The sequence below is a fragment of the Sinohyriopsis cumingii genome, unplaced genomic scaffold, assembly GCF_028554795.1.
Source record: "Sinohyriopsis cumingii isolate HCF-2022 unplaced genomic scaffold, ASM2855479v2 utg002263l, whole genome shotgun sequence".
NCBI classification, from domain to species: domain Eukaryota; kingdom Metazoa; phylum Mollusca; class Bivalvia; order Unionida; family Unionidae; genus Sinohyriopsis; species Sinohyriopsis cumingii.
Window position 1 is genome coordinate 271,339 of NW_028316174.1, and position 18,793 is coordinate 290,131.

At 35.3% G+C, this 18,793-nt stretch overlaps 1 protein-coding gene across 1 annotated transcript in view; it reads left to right on the plus strand.

Annotated features, from left to right (window-relative positions):
* The window catches only part of LOC149770836 (dual oxidase 2-like), a 56,918-nt gene that overhangs the window by 14,489 nt on the left and 23,636 nt on the right, over positions 1–18,793 (plus strand). The window contains exons 6-15 of the mRNA XM_089949060.1: positions 3,273–3,439; positions 3,963–4,062; positions 5,162–5,261; positions 7,585–7,684; positions 9,272–9,371; positions 11,055–11,236; positions 11,581–11,765; positions 14,800–14,918; positions 16,307–16,468; positions 17,526–17,630. Of these exons, the coding sequence (XP_089805186.1) occupies positions 3,273–3,439; positions 3,963–4,062; positions 5,162–5,261; positions 7,585–7,684; positions 9,272–9,371; positions 11,055–11,236; positions 11,581–11,765; positions 14,800–14,918; positions 16,307–16,468; positions 17,526–17,630 (1,320 nt within the window). The remainder of the gene's footprint in view (positions 1–3,272; positions 3,440–3,962; positions 4,063–5,161; positions 5,262–7,584; positions 7,685–9,271; positions 9,372–11,054; positions 11,237–11,580; positions 11,766–14,799; positions 14,919–16,306; positions 16,469–17,525; positions 17,631–18,793) is intronic.

The following is an 18,793-nucleotide window of genomic DNA, read 5'->3' on the forward strand; positions in this document are numbered from 1 at the left end:
ATACAAAGTGTTTAAAAATTGTTGAAATTCATTTGTTGATTGAGTTTCACGTGCGTATCTACAAAATACTTGTATATGAGATATCGCAACTACAAATGTAAACTACAAAATCTCTCTTCTAAATTATACATGGGGATAATATTATGCACCCTCGAAAGGAAGGTAGTAATAGCACGGAGATCGTCTGGCATTTTCAGGGTAAGCTGAATTTTATACTTTCGTAATTTAATGTCACACCACAACTGAAAAACACTACTAGATTAGATTTCTTTCTCTCAGGTAGGTAAACCCGTGTTGGGTCCTTCCATATATGTATGCCATTTCCCTTTAACCGGTTGGAATCAAACTAGCCAAACAAAGCCAAACGTAACATGTATTTGTCTTTGATTTGTGATTCTCAATGACATTGAGGTATCTTGAGTGATATGTACGGGAATGCCACCCAAAGAAAAGCATGCGTAGGGCATAGCTTTCGGTTGTAGAGTAGCAAGATCGTGCTACATGTGCTGATGTCTTAGGATGCATCAACTCTCGTGCCGCAAGACACACCATTACTTGGAGACAGTGGGTATATCACATTGCTTCTATGTGTAAGTCATTATTCTTATGTGAAGTCTCTGGACATAATCATATTTTTGTCTTAAAACTTATACCCAAGGTCGGTACTTTCACTGTGCTTTTTTATGTTCGGAAGACGCTCTTTTCTCATTGACAATCTACTAAAGTTTACTGACAATTTGACGATTTGACAAATGTACAATTTAAAAGCAATGGTAAGAGCTGTCAGATGTCAATGACAACAGCTGACAAAACTAATTTCAGTAAAGAAATTAAAATATAAGACGATAAAATTGAGTGAAGAAAGTGACTTTTGTGATGTTTTACACAACTGAAACACAATGCTAGATTAGATTTCCTTCTCTCACGTAGGTAAACCCGTGTTGGGTCCTTCCATATATGTATGCCATTTCCCTTTAAACGGTTGGAATCAAACTAGCCAAACAAAGCCAAACGTAACATGCATTTGTCTTTGATTTGTGATTCTCAATGATACTGAGGTATCCATAGTGATATGTACGAGAATGCCACCATTATATGGGCACGCGTAGGGCATAGCTTTCGGTTGTAGAGTAGCAAGATCGTGCTACATATGCTCGTGTCTTAGGATGCAGCAACTCTCGTGCCACAAGACACGCCATTACTCTGGTCGCATGGCTCAGCATCGTACTCGACTTCAGTGAACTTGGAGATAGTGGGTCTATCACATTGCTTCTACGTGTACGCCATTATTTTTATCTGAAGTTTCTTGACACAATCATATTTTTGTCTTAAACCTTATACCCGATGTCGGTACTTTTACTGTGCTGTTTTATGTTCGGAAGACGCTCTTTTCTCATAGACAATCTACTAAACGTTTACTTACAATTTGACGATTTGACAAATGTACAATTCAGAAACAATGATAAGAGCTGTCATAAGTCAATGACAACAGCTGACAAAACTCATTCCAGTAAAGCAATTAAAAAATAAGAAGATAAAATTGAGTGAAGAAAGTGAATGTTGTGATGTTTTTTGCATTTCCTTGTGATTGTTATTGACGCGAATATTCCAAAACTTAGTTGTATCCATGTGTTGACCTTTTGTCTTTCCTTTCCTTAGCATTTATGGGTTTTTCACATACTCATACTTTTGCGATGGGATTTGTTCTGTCTGATCTGGCAAATTCCCTGTTCCGTTTGTGTGTTTTTTTAAAACCATGGACTTGTTATCATTAGATGTAACTGCGATAAATCTTCCAACGTCTAAGTCCTACGGCTGACGCCGTAATAGTCGTCGTGAGTGTTGTCGCTGCTGGCTTTTCAGTGGCGGTCATCGATGTAGTCATGCAAGTTTTAGAATTCTAGAATTGTAAGGTTCTCTTTTTATAGGATAGTGAAGGTTACTTTCTCTTGTGTTTCGCCAATGAAGTTTCGTATATTTTTCTCAAGTGTTTTAACTCTGTCCAATTGTCCTGTTCCTTTTCGTTTTATTCAAGGACAAAATTATCCAGCTGTTCTTCTGTTTTCATAAACTATATCATATCTCAATAGCGGAGAAAGAGGTGAAGGTGGCACCGGTACAATACTTGTAAAAATCAGGAGTCGCAAAACACCAAATAAAAATGGAATAACACTCTCTACAGCACAAGTATCTGTACTTTAATTCTATTGCCGGCAAACCCAAATCAAAAAGTCTTCATTTCAGCCATGTTAAGCTTATTCACACTTGTAAATTGTAGGTACACTCATGTATAGATTTCAAATCATGTCCCAAACACATAATACTCTTAATTTTCCCCATCTTACATTATTAAACCCTTATACGTGAGTATGTCTTGAAAATTTCTTAAGTTAAGAAATTAGGGAGGATCCATTGTACGAAATTTATCCGTGCTACTGCAAGGCCCCGTGAATACTATACACGCTAATTCTGCTAACTAGCTAATTATTATTTTTGAGAAATATCTTCCAAACGCCGTCTCCCCATAATTAAACAACTCACTCAACTCTAACAAAGCTAGGTGTGTGTGTGTGTGTGTGTGTGTGTGTGTGTGTGTGTGATTTGGATTTTTAACGTAGTTTTAACAATGTTTCATTCATATCGCTACGATGTCTGCAATGTGGCAGTTTATAGTGATGTTTAGCTGATGTTTAGCTGTTTAGATGTTTAGCCATGGGACATCATGCCGCAGACAGGTAACATGATGTCCCACCCAGTAACATTATCCTGACACCAGGCCGACCAGTCCTAACACTAACCTCTTAATGCTGAGCGCCTAGCGAGGCAGCTGTTTGTACCATTTTTGTAAGTCTTTGGCATGACTAGATCGGGGATCGAACCCACGACCTCCCGCGTACGAGGCGGACGCTCTAACTACTAGGCCACCGGAGCTGTCTTTAACAAAACTATAAACAGAGATGTAAATATAAAGAGGACATATTCTAGATTTTTTACAGTTATAAAGTAATTTGTGCCAACAATACAATGCATATGCTAAACCAAGAGGTACTGTGATGTTTAATTAAGGACTTATTTCCTTAATTAGTCTTTTACTCTCGAACGCGACTAGTTTCTTAAGTACCTAATCTGTCGATAAGGGTAATATGTAATTATTAAAATGACATTCTTATCAAATAGATTTAGCTTTCATGTTGAGCATTAATACTTTTATCATTCTGAGTCTGTTTGTGTTTTTCTGAGGTATAAGCACGTATGAACGCAAAACTTTTCAGGGCTTGGAAATCCAAGGGGCAACGAAAATCCTTTGCTTTTGTCATTTGGAGTACTGTGGTTTCGATGGCATAATTATATGGCCCATAATATTGCAACAAAGCATCCCGATTACACAGATGAAGAAGTTTTCAACGAAGCCAGGAAGTTTGTCACCGCACATCACCAGGTGAGTTAACAACACACGATTCTATTGATGTCAACCATCTCAAATAATAATATGCCTCCATTGTTATTTTACAAAATGAATACGTAGCTTAGTTTCAGAACAAAATGAGTTTCTAATGGAAAATTGAATTTATATTCACACCGATTACATGTATAGCTTTCAAACGAAATGTACCATTAAAAAAGGCGGGAAAGTTTGTTATATTCAATCAGATGGCGAATTAGACAAACAGATGGCCAATAAAGCTTTCCTCTCCAATTTAATTTGCATTCTCTGTCCCGGATAACTCTGCTCAGGTTTGTAAAATGCATTTTAAAAAAAACTCCATCATCCTACGTTTGTAAAACTTGATGACGAATTTTCTTTCCTACTTTCATCAGTTTATTCTTTTCTTCGACGAAAGCTATTAAATGTAACATCAACATACATATTCTAGCTGTAAATGTTGTATTTGCATTATTGTCACTAAGGAACTACATACGTAACGGAACAAACAATAACAATTAACTTTTGTCTTCCACAGAAAATTGTAATGTACGACTGGCTTCCATTGTGGTTAGGACTGGATGAATTGGGAAACCCCACCCACGAAATACCACGCTACAACTTGAGTGATCCAAAGAGTGAGTAAACAACCATACCCATCTCAGTGGTATGCCATTCATTGATCTATCATTTTCCTGGGTTGTCAGATATCGTATGTTCTTGTCTAACTTAGTATTGAGACATGTAAGTTCATGATCTGACGGTGGGAGCCACACCTTAAAATCCTTGTTAAAGGAGGTTTCTTATTTCTTACATTTAATCGTCATCAAAAAAAAAATGACAGGGATGTCGTATAGACCTTATATGTCTTGCATTCAAAAACCTAAAAAAGAAATGACAATGCACGTCTGACTGTCATTTGTCAATTTCGTTAATTTTGATTGTGAATTTCTTCTGTTCGTTATTAATTTTGTTTTAAAGAAAGGCTTTCTTTTCCAGTGTAATCCTTGCGTACAGCTCTATCTATATTTTGCAAATTAAGTATTTATCTGGCAGATATATGAGTGTATTCATGAATTTCCACATCTGGTTATTTGTGAAAGGTAACGTTCATCTTGCTTTTCTTATTTCAACATATCTTCCTGATTTGACCTTTAAAAATGTTGAAACTTCTTCTAGAGATTCAAACGACAGCATCGGGGTGGAATAACATAGTGGAAGGAATGTATACCTCTAAATTAATACCAATGTCAACCCAGGGATTAAACATTCTGACCTTTTCATTTGTTCGTCAGAAAATAAGATGTCGCTGTAAATGGAATAATGCGTGTCAAAACAAAATTAGAACATATATTCCCATTTGTAAAGGAGAAAACACGATGTGATGAGAATTCATCCTAGAAAAAAACATACTTTTGACTCCAAAAATTAATTTCGACAAGGCAAAATCTTAAACAAAACTTTGCATACATTGTTCTGAAATTTTCAAATATGCCACATGATTGAGACCGCACGTTTATTCTGAGCTCAAATCAAGCCTGAATTAATTAATTTAACTAAACTGAAGTTTTGCAAGATTAGGAGGGAGAAATATGTTTCCACTTGAAAGGAATATTTACAACATAGCATATGTAATTACCCCCATCAACATTACCAGACAACTAACAACTGAATTTGTTTATTTTAAAACAAGTTTTGTCCCCACATTTTTATTTAACTATATTTTACTTATTTCAGATTCATATGACCCACATGTTCATCCGGGTATTTCCCAAGAGTTTCAGACAGCGGCCTTGAGATTTGGACACACCCTGGTGACGCCAGGCTTGTGGAAAAGGTATTTATCTTAAGTACATTGTACGCACACCTGCATCATTCACCTAGCACGGCGCCTGATAAAAAAGAGGTGTCAACAATTTGCAAATCACGAGACTCGCTGTAGGATGGGTGATGGGGATTATACTATAAATGGGGTAGATGAGTGGGTGTTTGTAAGACTATACATAATATAACAGTATTAGCTTCACCAGAAGGAGCTGTTCTTATGTCGGTTTGTCTGGTAAGATATATGTCCAAACGGATGATGAAGGATTTATTAAATGTTACGTATATATCTTAATGTTGTAAGAGATTCCGCTCTCTGCAAAATTTGACACGCGGTGGTTAATAGAGTCCCAATGTTCTGTACAATTAGGCGTTGTAATGATTTTCAACGTAGCCACAGTCATGTCAGCTTAATTCCACAAAACTACATTGCTCTGTTATGACATGATAAACATTTAAGTTAAAAGTGTCCATGAACTCTACAGCAAAGGAAAGTACCCAATGAATATAATGTAGATACCTGTTATTCTACACCTACTTTGAATCAGATTTCAACTACATACATAGCTAATTAAACACTGGACCATACACGTGTTCAGTCAATAAGATTAAATCACCGCCTCGTATCAAAACGTGAAATTCTATCCTTTGCATAAAATAATCATTTGCTGATATTTCGTTACGACTCGGTTCTTGTCACGAATGTTTCCCAATGTGCTTTCTCGTACGTTTTTTTGAATACAAGAATAAAACTAAAAGTTTGATACAAATAAGCATATTCATCCGTACTGATTGGAACATTATTTCTTTTTAAACAAGGACTATTCACTCAAAGATTACAACTGCAAATTATTTTGAAGAAAAAAATATTGATTCACTCATTCACAATTCTAACGGGCCGATATGAAACTTTAAGTTCTACCACATACCCGACTTTCCTTTTCTCCTAATATTCCTGTTCCTTTTTTTACGTTCTAGATTGTGTTTCATTTATTCATATTAATTAAGTTATATAAATGCTCATGCGCAAAAATCCATATCACAAACTAGTTTGCTTACAATCTACATACCAGACTTGCTAGTTTGCTTAGTGTCTATCTCATATTTAGCGCGCAATACTCTTTGGCAATAGGTCCGTTTTCCATGTTGGCCATACTATAAGGGTGTTATTTGTATGAGAGCACGTATTGTTTGTCTGGTATTGGATGTATTTTCCAATTTAACGTAAACATTCATTCATTCATTCATTCATTCATTCATTCACTGTGCATTCATGATCCTTTTTCTACAACGTATACCGTCCATGCTAGCTGATAAGTCGAGTCCAATCCAAGCAACATAGACCCTGATCTGCGGTCACATACTGTGCCGTCAAATTAGGTTATATGTTGGTTGTTCTACTGATTACTCCTTACAAACTGCATTGACCGAGATCTACCGGCGCATAATATGACGGCAGATACGTGTCTATGCAATTGCATTAGAATAGACTTATAAGCAAGCACAGACGGTAAAACTGATGCATCTGCATTATGTGTGGAAGAACGCTATATGCTCGCTAGTAATATTACAAGACACATTTACATATAATTCCTATAAAACATTGCTAATCAAATAACCTAGAATTATGCATAAAATGAAGCGATTCAAATAATTGCATACAAAGATAATGATGAAATATTATAATTACCACTTCCAACCGTTTTGCTGCAAATTGTATGACGATTTTGTATCACCGTATCACTGAAAAGTATTTACACTGGTAGAAGCATATGTTGTTGTCATATTCGATATTGAAATTATCAATGAATGGTTTCTCGTTTTCTATTGCATGAATATAGAGACTCAGGTATCAGCATAAAACATGACTGGTACATATAGCATGTATATAATATCGGAACAAGAGTTTCCATTATTAACAATTTAGTCAGTTTTATGATTTCGCTTAATTTCCCCTTTATGCTTCATAAACTTTTCACTAAGACACATTTCATTTTGTTTTCAGTAAAATAACAGAACAAACCATCAAAACACCCTGATTTTAGGTTTTTCTTTGTCTAATAGCTTTACAGGAATTAGTCTCCACCTTCATCTAGATCTGTCCAAGAAGCATGCAGTTTGAACAATGTTCTCTAAGTTCTCCTATTTAACTAATCTCGTATACTTTACAACTATCTTTGCTTAAAACAAGGTAGAATTTACGAATTAAACAGTAGAATCTCTCAGAAAGATCCCATCCAGAAGTTATGTACATGAATACTTTTTAAATTTGTCTGGAAAAAAATTCTGAGGGAAATATAAATGCGCGTGCAGTAAACCTGACAATTTCTTTGCAGAGACAGTAAGTGTGAATTTAAGACACTAAAACTGAATATACCCGGATCTCCAAGTAACGTTCACGCTCTTCGGATGTGCAACGCATTTTGGAACCCACAGGTATGTATACATTGTGGCACACTAACGACTGACCATGAACACTCTAAAACAAAAGTCTAAATTTAACGATCTATAGACTTTCTAGAACTGCACGAATAATGCCTACCTATGTATCTAAACAGAAACAAGACATAGGTGACATTAATCATTAAAATGGAAAGATCCTGTTAGAGATGAGAAAGGGACACAATATATTTCAATTCGCATCGGTCGGTACATTGAACTTTACGCAGAACAACAATAATGTATATATTAAACAAAATGTTGCTAACACAAAACATCAAGTATGGATTGAAAGATTACTTCCCTATTGATATTGTTTACTCAGAATAACGTTTTATATTCGACTCTAAATTATTGGTGTCTTACATGAGAGAAAACTATCTTGAGATCATTTCGTGGAAAGTACATTGCACGTGCGGTTGGGCTTTTTGGCTTCAAATAAATGTTATGGTAAAGATTTGATCTTATACGAATTTTCATTTCAAGTTATAACACCAGGTCAAGTTATAACACTAGGTCAACAATGAGATTCATAGGTTTCTTCAGGAGTGAGCACGCATGTATAATTATATTTACCACATGACGATCTCTCAATTATTTAAATGCAACAGCGAAACAGCGCAGTGATTGTACTCGGAAATTAATATGAATGCATAGGATATTACAGTTTTGCCCTATATGACATAATGGAGTAAATTCTGACATTACAAGCTGTAATCTTGCGATTTTCTATCAGAAAGACGTAGTAAAGGCGTATAGCACGCGAATTGTGAGATAAAATATGTTGTTATTAAATGTATGTATGTATGTATGTATGCATGCATGCATGTATGTATGTATGTATGTATGTATGTATGTATGTATGTATGTATGTATGTATGTATGTATTTATTGAAAGGTTCAGTTTGACGCAAGGTCTATGTGTTTATTAAATAGCACCACCAAAAAACATTGAAACAATTATAAGTAGAGATGTATTTCACACACACACAGACACACACACACGTATGTATGTATGTATGTTATAGCACTTTGATACGTGAAAGCATCATAAAATATTCACAATATACTGCTCAATTGATTTGTGCACGACAGCGAATTTCAAACTCGCTATTTTTAAAAAAATAGTTGTACACTTTTGCGCCTAGATGTTTTATTACCAAAGTGTCTATCTACATTGAAATTGCAGTCACTTAAGTCCCAGACACTTGAAAAAAGGGAGCTTTATCTATCGTTGCCAAGTGGTGTCATCCTTGACATTGTAGGTTTCCGGTTATATATCAGATACGTATCTGATATGTATCACTACTCTAATTGAGTTCGAAGTGTATTTGCTTCCTTCACTGTTTTGTTTTATCTTGCAAATTTAATTTAATCCTTTTCATAAGCTCTATGCTCTCATTCGGGTACACTATCTCCACTATTATAACCTGTAATTTAGACATAATGTATGCAAAGTTAGTACTATTGATAATATGATAGGTTGATCAGTGTGTAGAAAATATAAATAGATTCATTAATAATAACTCAACGCCAAAGTGTGAATGTTTATTTTCTGAATAAACATATAGTATTCTTTGACAGGAATTTCTATCAGAACAAAATGCTTTTGATGAGGTATTGACGGGCATGGCTTCTACACTGTCGGAGAGAGAGGACCATATTGTAGTTCCAGATCTGAGAAGTAAGATAGCAGAAAGCACCATATATATATATAAAGAGAGATAGATAGATAGAGTACTAACAGCTGTGTAAAAGCGATCCGATCGCTCTGGAAATACAACTATATAAAACTATTCTTTTCACAAAGGGACCAAGCTACTGAGGACGATTACACAAATGAGACTTGAACGAAACAAAATGATTTACAGACTATATATGATGTTTGGCTCTAGATATTTACAGAAACGATATAATTAGAACAAAGGAATCTAACTGATGATATAAGCCAGTACGGCAGCAATATAATGTTTGCGCCGTCGATCAGGTGGTCTACAACTCTCTAGTTCAATGTTTATCCCGAATACGGTACTTTGTTGAAATGTCAAACAATTATGACCAACGCAAGTTTTGTTCTAAAGTAATGATACAAAGTTGTGGTTTGACTAAAATTAAAATAAAATAAAAAGTATGCAATTTTTATATTTGAATTTGTGTATGGAATTCATAGAATTTGAGATCAGGAGTTTGAGACAGCTAATTATAGCTGAATTTATTTATGTTTGTAGCTTTTACATGTATAGTTATCTTAGCGTAGTGTGTTGCACACATGGAATCTACTTGATTGATTCCGCTGGGCTTGAATATTTGCATCTGTTAAAATGCAACATATTTCTTTCGATTTCATATTTTATGTGCCCCGTTTTGATATTATGTTTGACTCCTGTGAGGACTGAATCATTGAAAGTGTAGCCCAGGGAATATAAATATTCCACCACTAGGGGTTGTCCGTGTTTTATTGCAATGTGTCTTTAGACATATTGGATGCGGCATATATTGCACTGAATGACGTAAATCAAATTATCTGTGTTGGATGTTATAGACTGCTTCTGAATGTTGAACATTTTATCCGTGATTCTACTTGCAGATATGCTTCACAAGGCCTTGATTTCCCAACTGTTCTTTTATTTGAGAATGGTTTTAACTTTGCCCTGACTAACTAACGTGTCTCTCAAATCTTAGGTGTACGGAACGATATGCCATTCAGAGCAATGTTAAAGTCATTATCAAATTAAATATTTTTTAATACTGCACAATCTGATTTATTTCCTTCAGTGTACATTTTAAGTTGATCGTTGGTGTTCGACTCAATCGGTAGCTCCTCTAGGGAAGGTATTGGAAAGAATGCGTGGTTAAGCTGTAGTGGTTGAGAGAGAGAGATGGAAGTTGGAGAGAAGCTTTGCAAGACGGTGACAAAGCTTATAAGCAATATAATTTGAGGACGTTTTTTTTTCTTTCGGAGGGAGATTGTTTCAAAGTTGTATGCGTTCGTTGGTTTCCCACTTCGTCCATTTTGGGAGGAAATAAAACATACGGCTTTGGGTACACAAAAGGCATGTAGGTCAGTGTTTTACTATCTGCATGTCCTGAATCGTGCATGATGTAGAAGCATAATGTTTGAGGAGACACCGTAATGGGGCTTTTGTTTATATTTTTGAGAACCGCGCATCGGGTGATTGCGTGTCTACTTAACGTTAAAGTCAATTCTGGTGAAGCATGCATTTACTGGTAGGGTAGTACTGGATGAGGTTACCTGTTGTACGTTAATATGGTACAAAATGTTTCTTGACCCTAAATAATAAGAATATAATTAGAAATGTTATAATTGATATACTACTACCTGTAAATCTTCATTTCTTCTTTTTAGAACATTTGTTTGGCCCCCTAGAGTTTTCTCGGCGTGACCTGGTAGCTATCAACATCCAACGGGCGCGAGATCATGGACTATCTGACTATAACACAATCCGGGAGGCATATGGGTTACCTAGGAGACAAACTTGGGAGGAAATCAACACTTCCATGTATAATGGGAGCTTGTATATGCAAGGGGTACTTATCTATTTTTGTCAGTCATACATTCAAGATAGGATTGGACAAGTGTGATAGTTATAGAATAATGTAATTGGATCTGTTCACTGTTTAATCATAAATATATTGGGATTTTGTATTGTCTTTAGTGCATTAAATCTAGATTGTAGTGTGCCGATATAAGTTCTAAGGTGGTGTCATTATTTTATTTATTTTAATGTACTCGTAGTAAAATAACATCGTAAAGAATTAATACAACAATGACACACATGCACAAGTTCGCCTCAGACGTGTACTCTGCCAAAATTAAGTTGACAATAACAAAGATATTTTAATTTTGAAGTAATCTTGTATAACCTTCCCAGCCAATCGAAAACTTACGTCGGGTGTACGGAAATGCATCAAAACCGGATAACGTGGACCTATTTCCAGGGTCTTTGTTGGAGACAACACCTGATGGTATGGGAGAAACTTTTCGTACTATCACCCTAGACCAGTTCCTGAGGATCAGAAATGGTGACAGATTTTGGTTTGAAAACATCAAGAACTGGTAAGCTTATTTTATCACTTGTGTCGATATAGTGTTGTTAAACCAATGTACCAAAATGCGTATTTCACTGTTATAAATTAAATTTGCGAATTATCTTTATTTGTAAAAGATATACGTTGTACATTTCCATTATTGACTGATTATCGATGTAAAGATAGAATATCAGACTATAAGACTTGAATCTTTTAAACCGAAAGTTTGAATCTTGGCTATCAGTTTATTGTTTTAGACTTCACACCTTTCTGAGATGTTTGTGCATGGCCGTAACCTTTGCAAAATTTGTACTAAACATACACACAATGAAAAAAAGTGATTATGTCAACTTAATTTACAATTTTGGTGTCATTAATTTTGCAAAGCCCAGTGATACACTTTCGTTTTCAAAAAGTAGATTGCTTATCAAATGCCTTTCTCGACAATTAGGCGTTGTTCTCGTAATGTACTGTCACCAGAGTATTTACTAGTCGTTCGTCTCACAATATCACCGTATAGTTTTCCGTGCCGTTTTATTTAAAATTTTTTGAATTTTTTGTGTTGGCGTTTCTTAACTTTTTTGTTTAGTATCACATATGGCCGCTGACAAGCATTCCACATTCTTTACTGTCGCTGAGGATATCGTGTGCCATTTTTTAACCACTCAATGTAGTTTGAATCTGATATCGCTACTTACGCATACTCTTTTTTTACTCCACAATTTCCGTGTTGTTAGCGACGTTTCTTCTACTATATTACGTTCTATCCGCTGTTTGTTTGTATTACAATACAAATCTGAATAATAATTGTTAATGTTAATTAGAGCCTCGTTCGATGAAGATGGCGTAAGTAATAATATAATGCCGTTCGTCTTGTCCGTTACTCAAACATTTTGTCTTCCTGACTTTGCTTTCCACAACGTACATTTATCAAGGTTTGCTGTATTGCAACCCAATTTAGCTTGCTGCTTGTTATTTATGTGCCCCTGATCGAATTTGATTCCCAACTTCTAACGACATCATCTACAGAGGTTAAATACAAGACTGTTTGACCCTCTGGCTTGCGTTTCCTCAGCGTTATTTTAACAAAGACGGACTTTCTGGCTTGTATTTCTTCAGTATTGTTATAACCAAGACTGAACTGCTGGATTGTGTTTCCTCAGCATTATTGTAACTAATATTGTTGAATGTCAGCTAAACTTAGCATGCAGCTGTATATCGTTGAGATCGTAAAGGAATTTTATTGTGAATATTCCACATGATCTTTTGGAACAGCTATACTTTTGTATTAACTTTATTCATATTATTGGATTACCTTTGTTATGTTTACTAAGATTTATTCATATCTTTGGATTACCTTTGTTTTCTTCACTAAGGTTTATTCATATCTTTGGATTTCCTTTCATATCTTTCCTAAGGTTTACTCATATCTTTGGATTCCCTTTGCTATCTTTGCTAAGATTTATTCAAATATTTGGATTACCCTAGCTATCTTTACTAAGGTTTACTCATATATTTCGATTTTCTTTGCTATCTTTCATAAGGTTTACTCATATCTTTGGATTTCCTTTGCTGTCTTTCCTAAGGTTTACTCATATCTTTGGATTTCCTTTGGTATCTTTCCTAACGTTTACTCATATATTTGGATTTTCTTTGGTATCTTTCCTAACGTTTACTCATATATTTGGATTTTCTTTGCTATCTTTCCTAACGTTTACTCATATATTTGGATTTCCTTTGCTATCTTTCCTAAGGTTTACTCATATCTTTGGATTTCCTTTGCTATCTTTGCTAAGGTTTACTCATATATTTGGATTTCCTTTGCTATCTTTCCTAAGGTTTACTCATATATTTGGATTTCCTTTGCTATCTTTCCTAAGGTTTACTCATGTATTTGGATTTCCTTTGCTATCTTTCCTAACGTTTACTCATATCTTTGGATTTCCTTTGCTATCTTTCCTAACGTTTACTCAAATCTTTGGATTTTCTTTGCTATCTTTCCTAAGGTTTACTAATATATTTGGATTTCCTTTGCTATTTTTCATAAGGTTTACTCATATCTTTGGATTACCTTTGATTTCTTTCCTAAGGTTTACTCATATCTTTGAATTACCTTTGGTTTCTTTACTAAGGTTTACTCATATATTTGGATTACCTTTGCTATCTTTACTAGTTTTACTCATATATTTGCATTATCTTTGCTATCAGGGGCCCCGAGTGACCGAGTGGTCTAAAGCACTGACCGTTACGGATCACTGCCGTCTCACCTCTGCCTGCGTGGATTTGTTGTTGTTGTTGTCAGGTTTAACACCATTTTTCAGCACACGATAGGCTATACATGGCGGCCAGTATTAATGGTGGAGCAAGAATCCGGGAGAACCCCCGGAAAGAACCACTGACCAACGAGAAGCTACTGGCAAGCTTTCTCACATACCCACATTAGCCGAATCCGAGACTAGAACTGCGTGGATTCGAGTCTCAGGTTCGGCAAATTTGGGTACGTGAGAAAGCTTACCAGTAGCTTCTCGTTGTGTCGGTGGTTCTTTCCGGGGTTTCCAGGGTTCTTCCTCCACCATTTATACTGGCCGCCATTTAATGCCAATCGTGTGGTGAAAAATGGCGTTAAACCCTACAACAACAACAACAACAATAACAACCTTTGCTCTCTTTACTAAGATGTACTCATATATTTGGATTATCTTATGTAGCTATGCTAAGATGGGATAGTATCTTTGGTTTGTATTGCATACTTTACAGAGAAATGTTGGATTTTCAACTAATTTATTGCACCTCTATACGGATGGAACCATCAAACACTTATGCACCTATTATTCCACATATTCATCTGGATAAATTATGTTACTTGATTACCGACTCTCCTAACTTTTATTTTTCACCACATGTCCCCTGTTTGAGGACATAGCAAATAAATCGAAATCATTCGATCTCTTAGCTACGCATACACCAAAAGAGGCAGTTTGTTTAAAATATAATATGTTTAATAAACATTGTCATCTCTACGTCTCATGCCGACCATAACATAGTCATCCTTTTATTATCAGGCTATTCACAGAAGAGGAAATAGAAGAAATAAGAAATGTTACCATTTATGACATAGTAACCAAGGTGACGCGTATTGGACCCAACGATATACAAAGAAACCCGTTCTTATTAACCGATAGTGAGTACTGACATAAGACGAGGATTTATATTATTATCCTTGAATCGTCAGCTTCAACATATTTAGATGTTTCCACTGTATGTTCATGCAAGTTACACTTAGTGAATCGTACAGTGTGTGTGTGTGTGTGTGTGTGTGTGTGTGTGTGTGATTTTGGATTTTTAACGTAGCTTTAACAATTTTTCAGTCAGATTGCTACACTGTCTGTGGTGTGGCAGTTTATAGTGATGTACCACTTATCTAACTTTTTGGTATGACTTGACCAGGGTTCGAACTCGCGACTTCCGCATCAGAGGTGGACGCTCTAACTACTGTGCCACCTGTGCGGCGAAATGCACAGATATCGTGTACTTTAAATCGATATATACTTGATAAATACTAACGTTCTGGATGTAAAATATTAAATACATCCTTTGCACTTCATAACTTTTGTAAAACTACAATAATGATTTCCTCTGTATTTCTGCAAAGGCGCAAATAAACTTTATCAGTGTAGAGTAGTCGGGCCAATGATAACTTTTGCAGCCCAATTTCTCGTTGCGGCATAAAAATTCACTGAAATTGTTAATGGTAATTCAAGTGGTATTAAGCGTTTGCCTTGAATCACTGACATCTAACCTCTGTCAGCGTGAGCTCGAATCTCGTGCTTGCCAATGTGGGTATGTGACAAAGCTTATTAGTATTTTCCCGTCGGTCGGTTGATCTTAACGGGGTTTGTTCCTCCACCCATTATCCTGGCCACCATGTATAGCCTATGTTACCTTGAGAATCATTTTAAACCCGCAAAAACAACACACACACACTAATGGACACACAAACACAACAAACGCCCATATATATATATATATATATATATATATATATATATATATATATATATATATATATATATATATATATATATATGGGCGATTAGAGTGTGAAAGGGGGAGACAGGTGTTTCCGTATGGGTGCATTTTGAGATCTTAGTTGTAGATTCTTATGTACAGATTTTTTAATTCTACGAACATGACTGGGTCCTTATCCACTTGTGTCATGATCACAACTGAATAAATTTATCGTTAATCATACCTGTTTTATCGATTCTATATGTTGGTGTCATTAATCACTGGGCCAAGATTATGCATGGAGTTGATTGCATACGAGTTTAAACTTTATGGGTCAGCCACGTTTGTCGAAATACCGTTATACTCAGATATTGGATGCTTAGAATATCAATAGGCATATGAATTTAATGTTACTGTCATCTCAGTATGTATGTATGTATGTATGTATGTATGTATGTATGTATGTATGTATGTATGTATGCATTTATGTATGTATGTATGCATTTATGTATGTATATATTCATATATACATGGCAACTTACATGATTCCTTGTAACGTAGGTCCCTGTCCACAGCCCAAACAGCTAGTTGCTGACGGAAACGAGACGTTGAATGGAACTGAAGTAATCGAGAAATGCACCCCTCTACAACACTACGACTATTTCTCTGGAAGTGAAGTGTCCTTCGCTCTCACCTTTGTTGGACTCGGGTTCTGTATACCCAGTAAGTGAGCGCCCATGTATCACGTTTCATTTATTTGTTTACTCGCTGTTACGCAACGACCGATATGAGTATTAGATTATTTTATTTTTAGGTTGTTATTAGGTTGAGAAAAATAATATATGTTGATATCTCTTTTGAAAGTTTCGATTCCTTGTTTCATTGATAGTTAGCTAAATAGATGGGTGGGTATTCGTTGATAGCTAAAAAGATGAGTGGGTATATATTTAGGTAGGTATTTATCTAGATTAATAGTTATGCTATCAATTGACTAATGTGTCAGCCAGTTATTTAATATGCTAGTAGATCAGCAGCAATTCATCCAGTTAGTTATTTTATTTAGATAGGTTATCAGTCATTCGGTTACTTATTTGTCTGGTCGCATGAGTTCTGGTTGTCATATTTTGGGTAGAAAACACGTTATACCGTCGGTTTCCTTCGAGTTTCTCTTACTTGACAACAAGTTAGCATCATTTCTCGCATAAGTAGACAAACTATATACGCCTGCTGAATCTGAGGTTTCTATTTTATTTCATGCAACTGACGAAAGTACTCGTTATATTTGGTTCTTCTTATAGTTTTAGATAATTTATTTGCAGGAACCATGTACGATATAAAGTTGTATCCATAATATATTTATAGAAATCCGAAAATCTATCACTACCCCAAATTCTACTCAGAAGAACACAAACATACAACAACAACAACAACAACAATAATAATAATAATAATAATACATTATTGTTACTTTATTATCATTATTATCATTATTATTATTATTATTATTATTATTATTATTGTAAAACTAGATGAAGGATACTAACGACTAGAAATAGCATTTTGTTGTAACACATTTACATTTATTTTGGATAAATTATTTAACTGCAAATATGTATCTTCCCAAATATGAAACAACTTTTTCAGGATTTCACTACTCTAACGATATTTATGTAGACACTTGCAAGCTTGTATATCAAAACTGTACTCTTCCTTTGTTGCCTGTATGAATTTTTTTCGGATTTCTTACATTTGATACATCAGTTTTATTATATACGTGCAGTTGCTATTGGAGTCCTTATCGTGCTGGCTAAATGTCGTCAGAGGAAGCTGCAGGCCGCAAGACGGGTGTTCCTTAAAAACGACGATGACCCTAACACCTTTCAGTGTAAGAGTGAATTATATTTCTCTATCACTTACCTAAAGATCCATTTTAGACTTGCCTTTCACAGCGAAATGCAATTTCCGGTTCTCTGTTCTTTATATCGTTACCGGTCCCTACATAACACTAAATAACCCGTATTCAGAAGCTTTCCATCAAAGGTTGCGGCTAAATTATGTTATCTTCCACTACCACCACTACCCACCGACTTTTCATAACACTGTCCATTCCATCCACATCCGATAAATCAACACAATGTACTTGACAATGTACTGAAAGATTTATAAATATAAGTCTTTTCGGTTCTTACTAAACAAATCAAACAAGAACAATATATATATATATATATATATATATATATATATATATATATATATATAAGAAAAATAAATTAACTCATAAAGCCACTTAAGTTCTCACAAACGTACATAGCACACTATACAAAACATCTGGGGGACACACACAAGCACGCACACGCACACAAGCAAACAAACACACACACACACACACACACACACGCCCGAAGTCAGTTATTTGGCACGGCTCCAGACACATCACTAGCTACAACAATCCAAACTCTCTCATGAGCTAATGCAATGCTGGCAAAAGATAACTAGAAAGGTGGTATGTCAAATTCATTTCTTCATCTTCATTGGTTTTCTTCACAGCAGTCGTAGTAATCGATGGGCATCACATCCCTACGTTTTGGGGGAATTTATACTTGAATTCTATGCAATTCTAAACAAATTACGATTGTATACTTCTGACGAAATAAATTAGAAATAAGTTCTCTATTTTCGATACTTGCAGATTTGAAAGCGAAAAAGAGAGTGAAATTGAAATCGGCCGCATTGTTTTCTTGATTGGTGCACGAGAGCAAGACGCCTCAAAATATGTGTGATCTAGTGATTTGTCATTTTGATTTTCAGAACACTCTAAGTGAACCTTTGGTTAATGTTCCGCCGTTTTCCTGATTTCGCATTTGTTTCTATTTCTAACTCCAAACGAGAAAATTAATAATTAAATAAAAATTGGCATAATGTGTGTATACTGCTGTAATCAATAACACCAAAATTTCATTAAAGCGCCTGATGTATGCAAGCAAGGAGTGTATATATACGCAACAGAAGCTACCTAAATCTTCAAACATAATTGTTCATAAAATACTT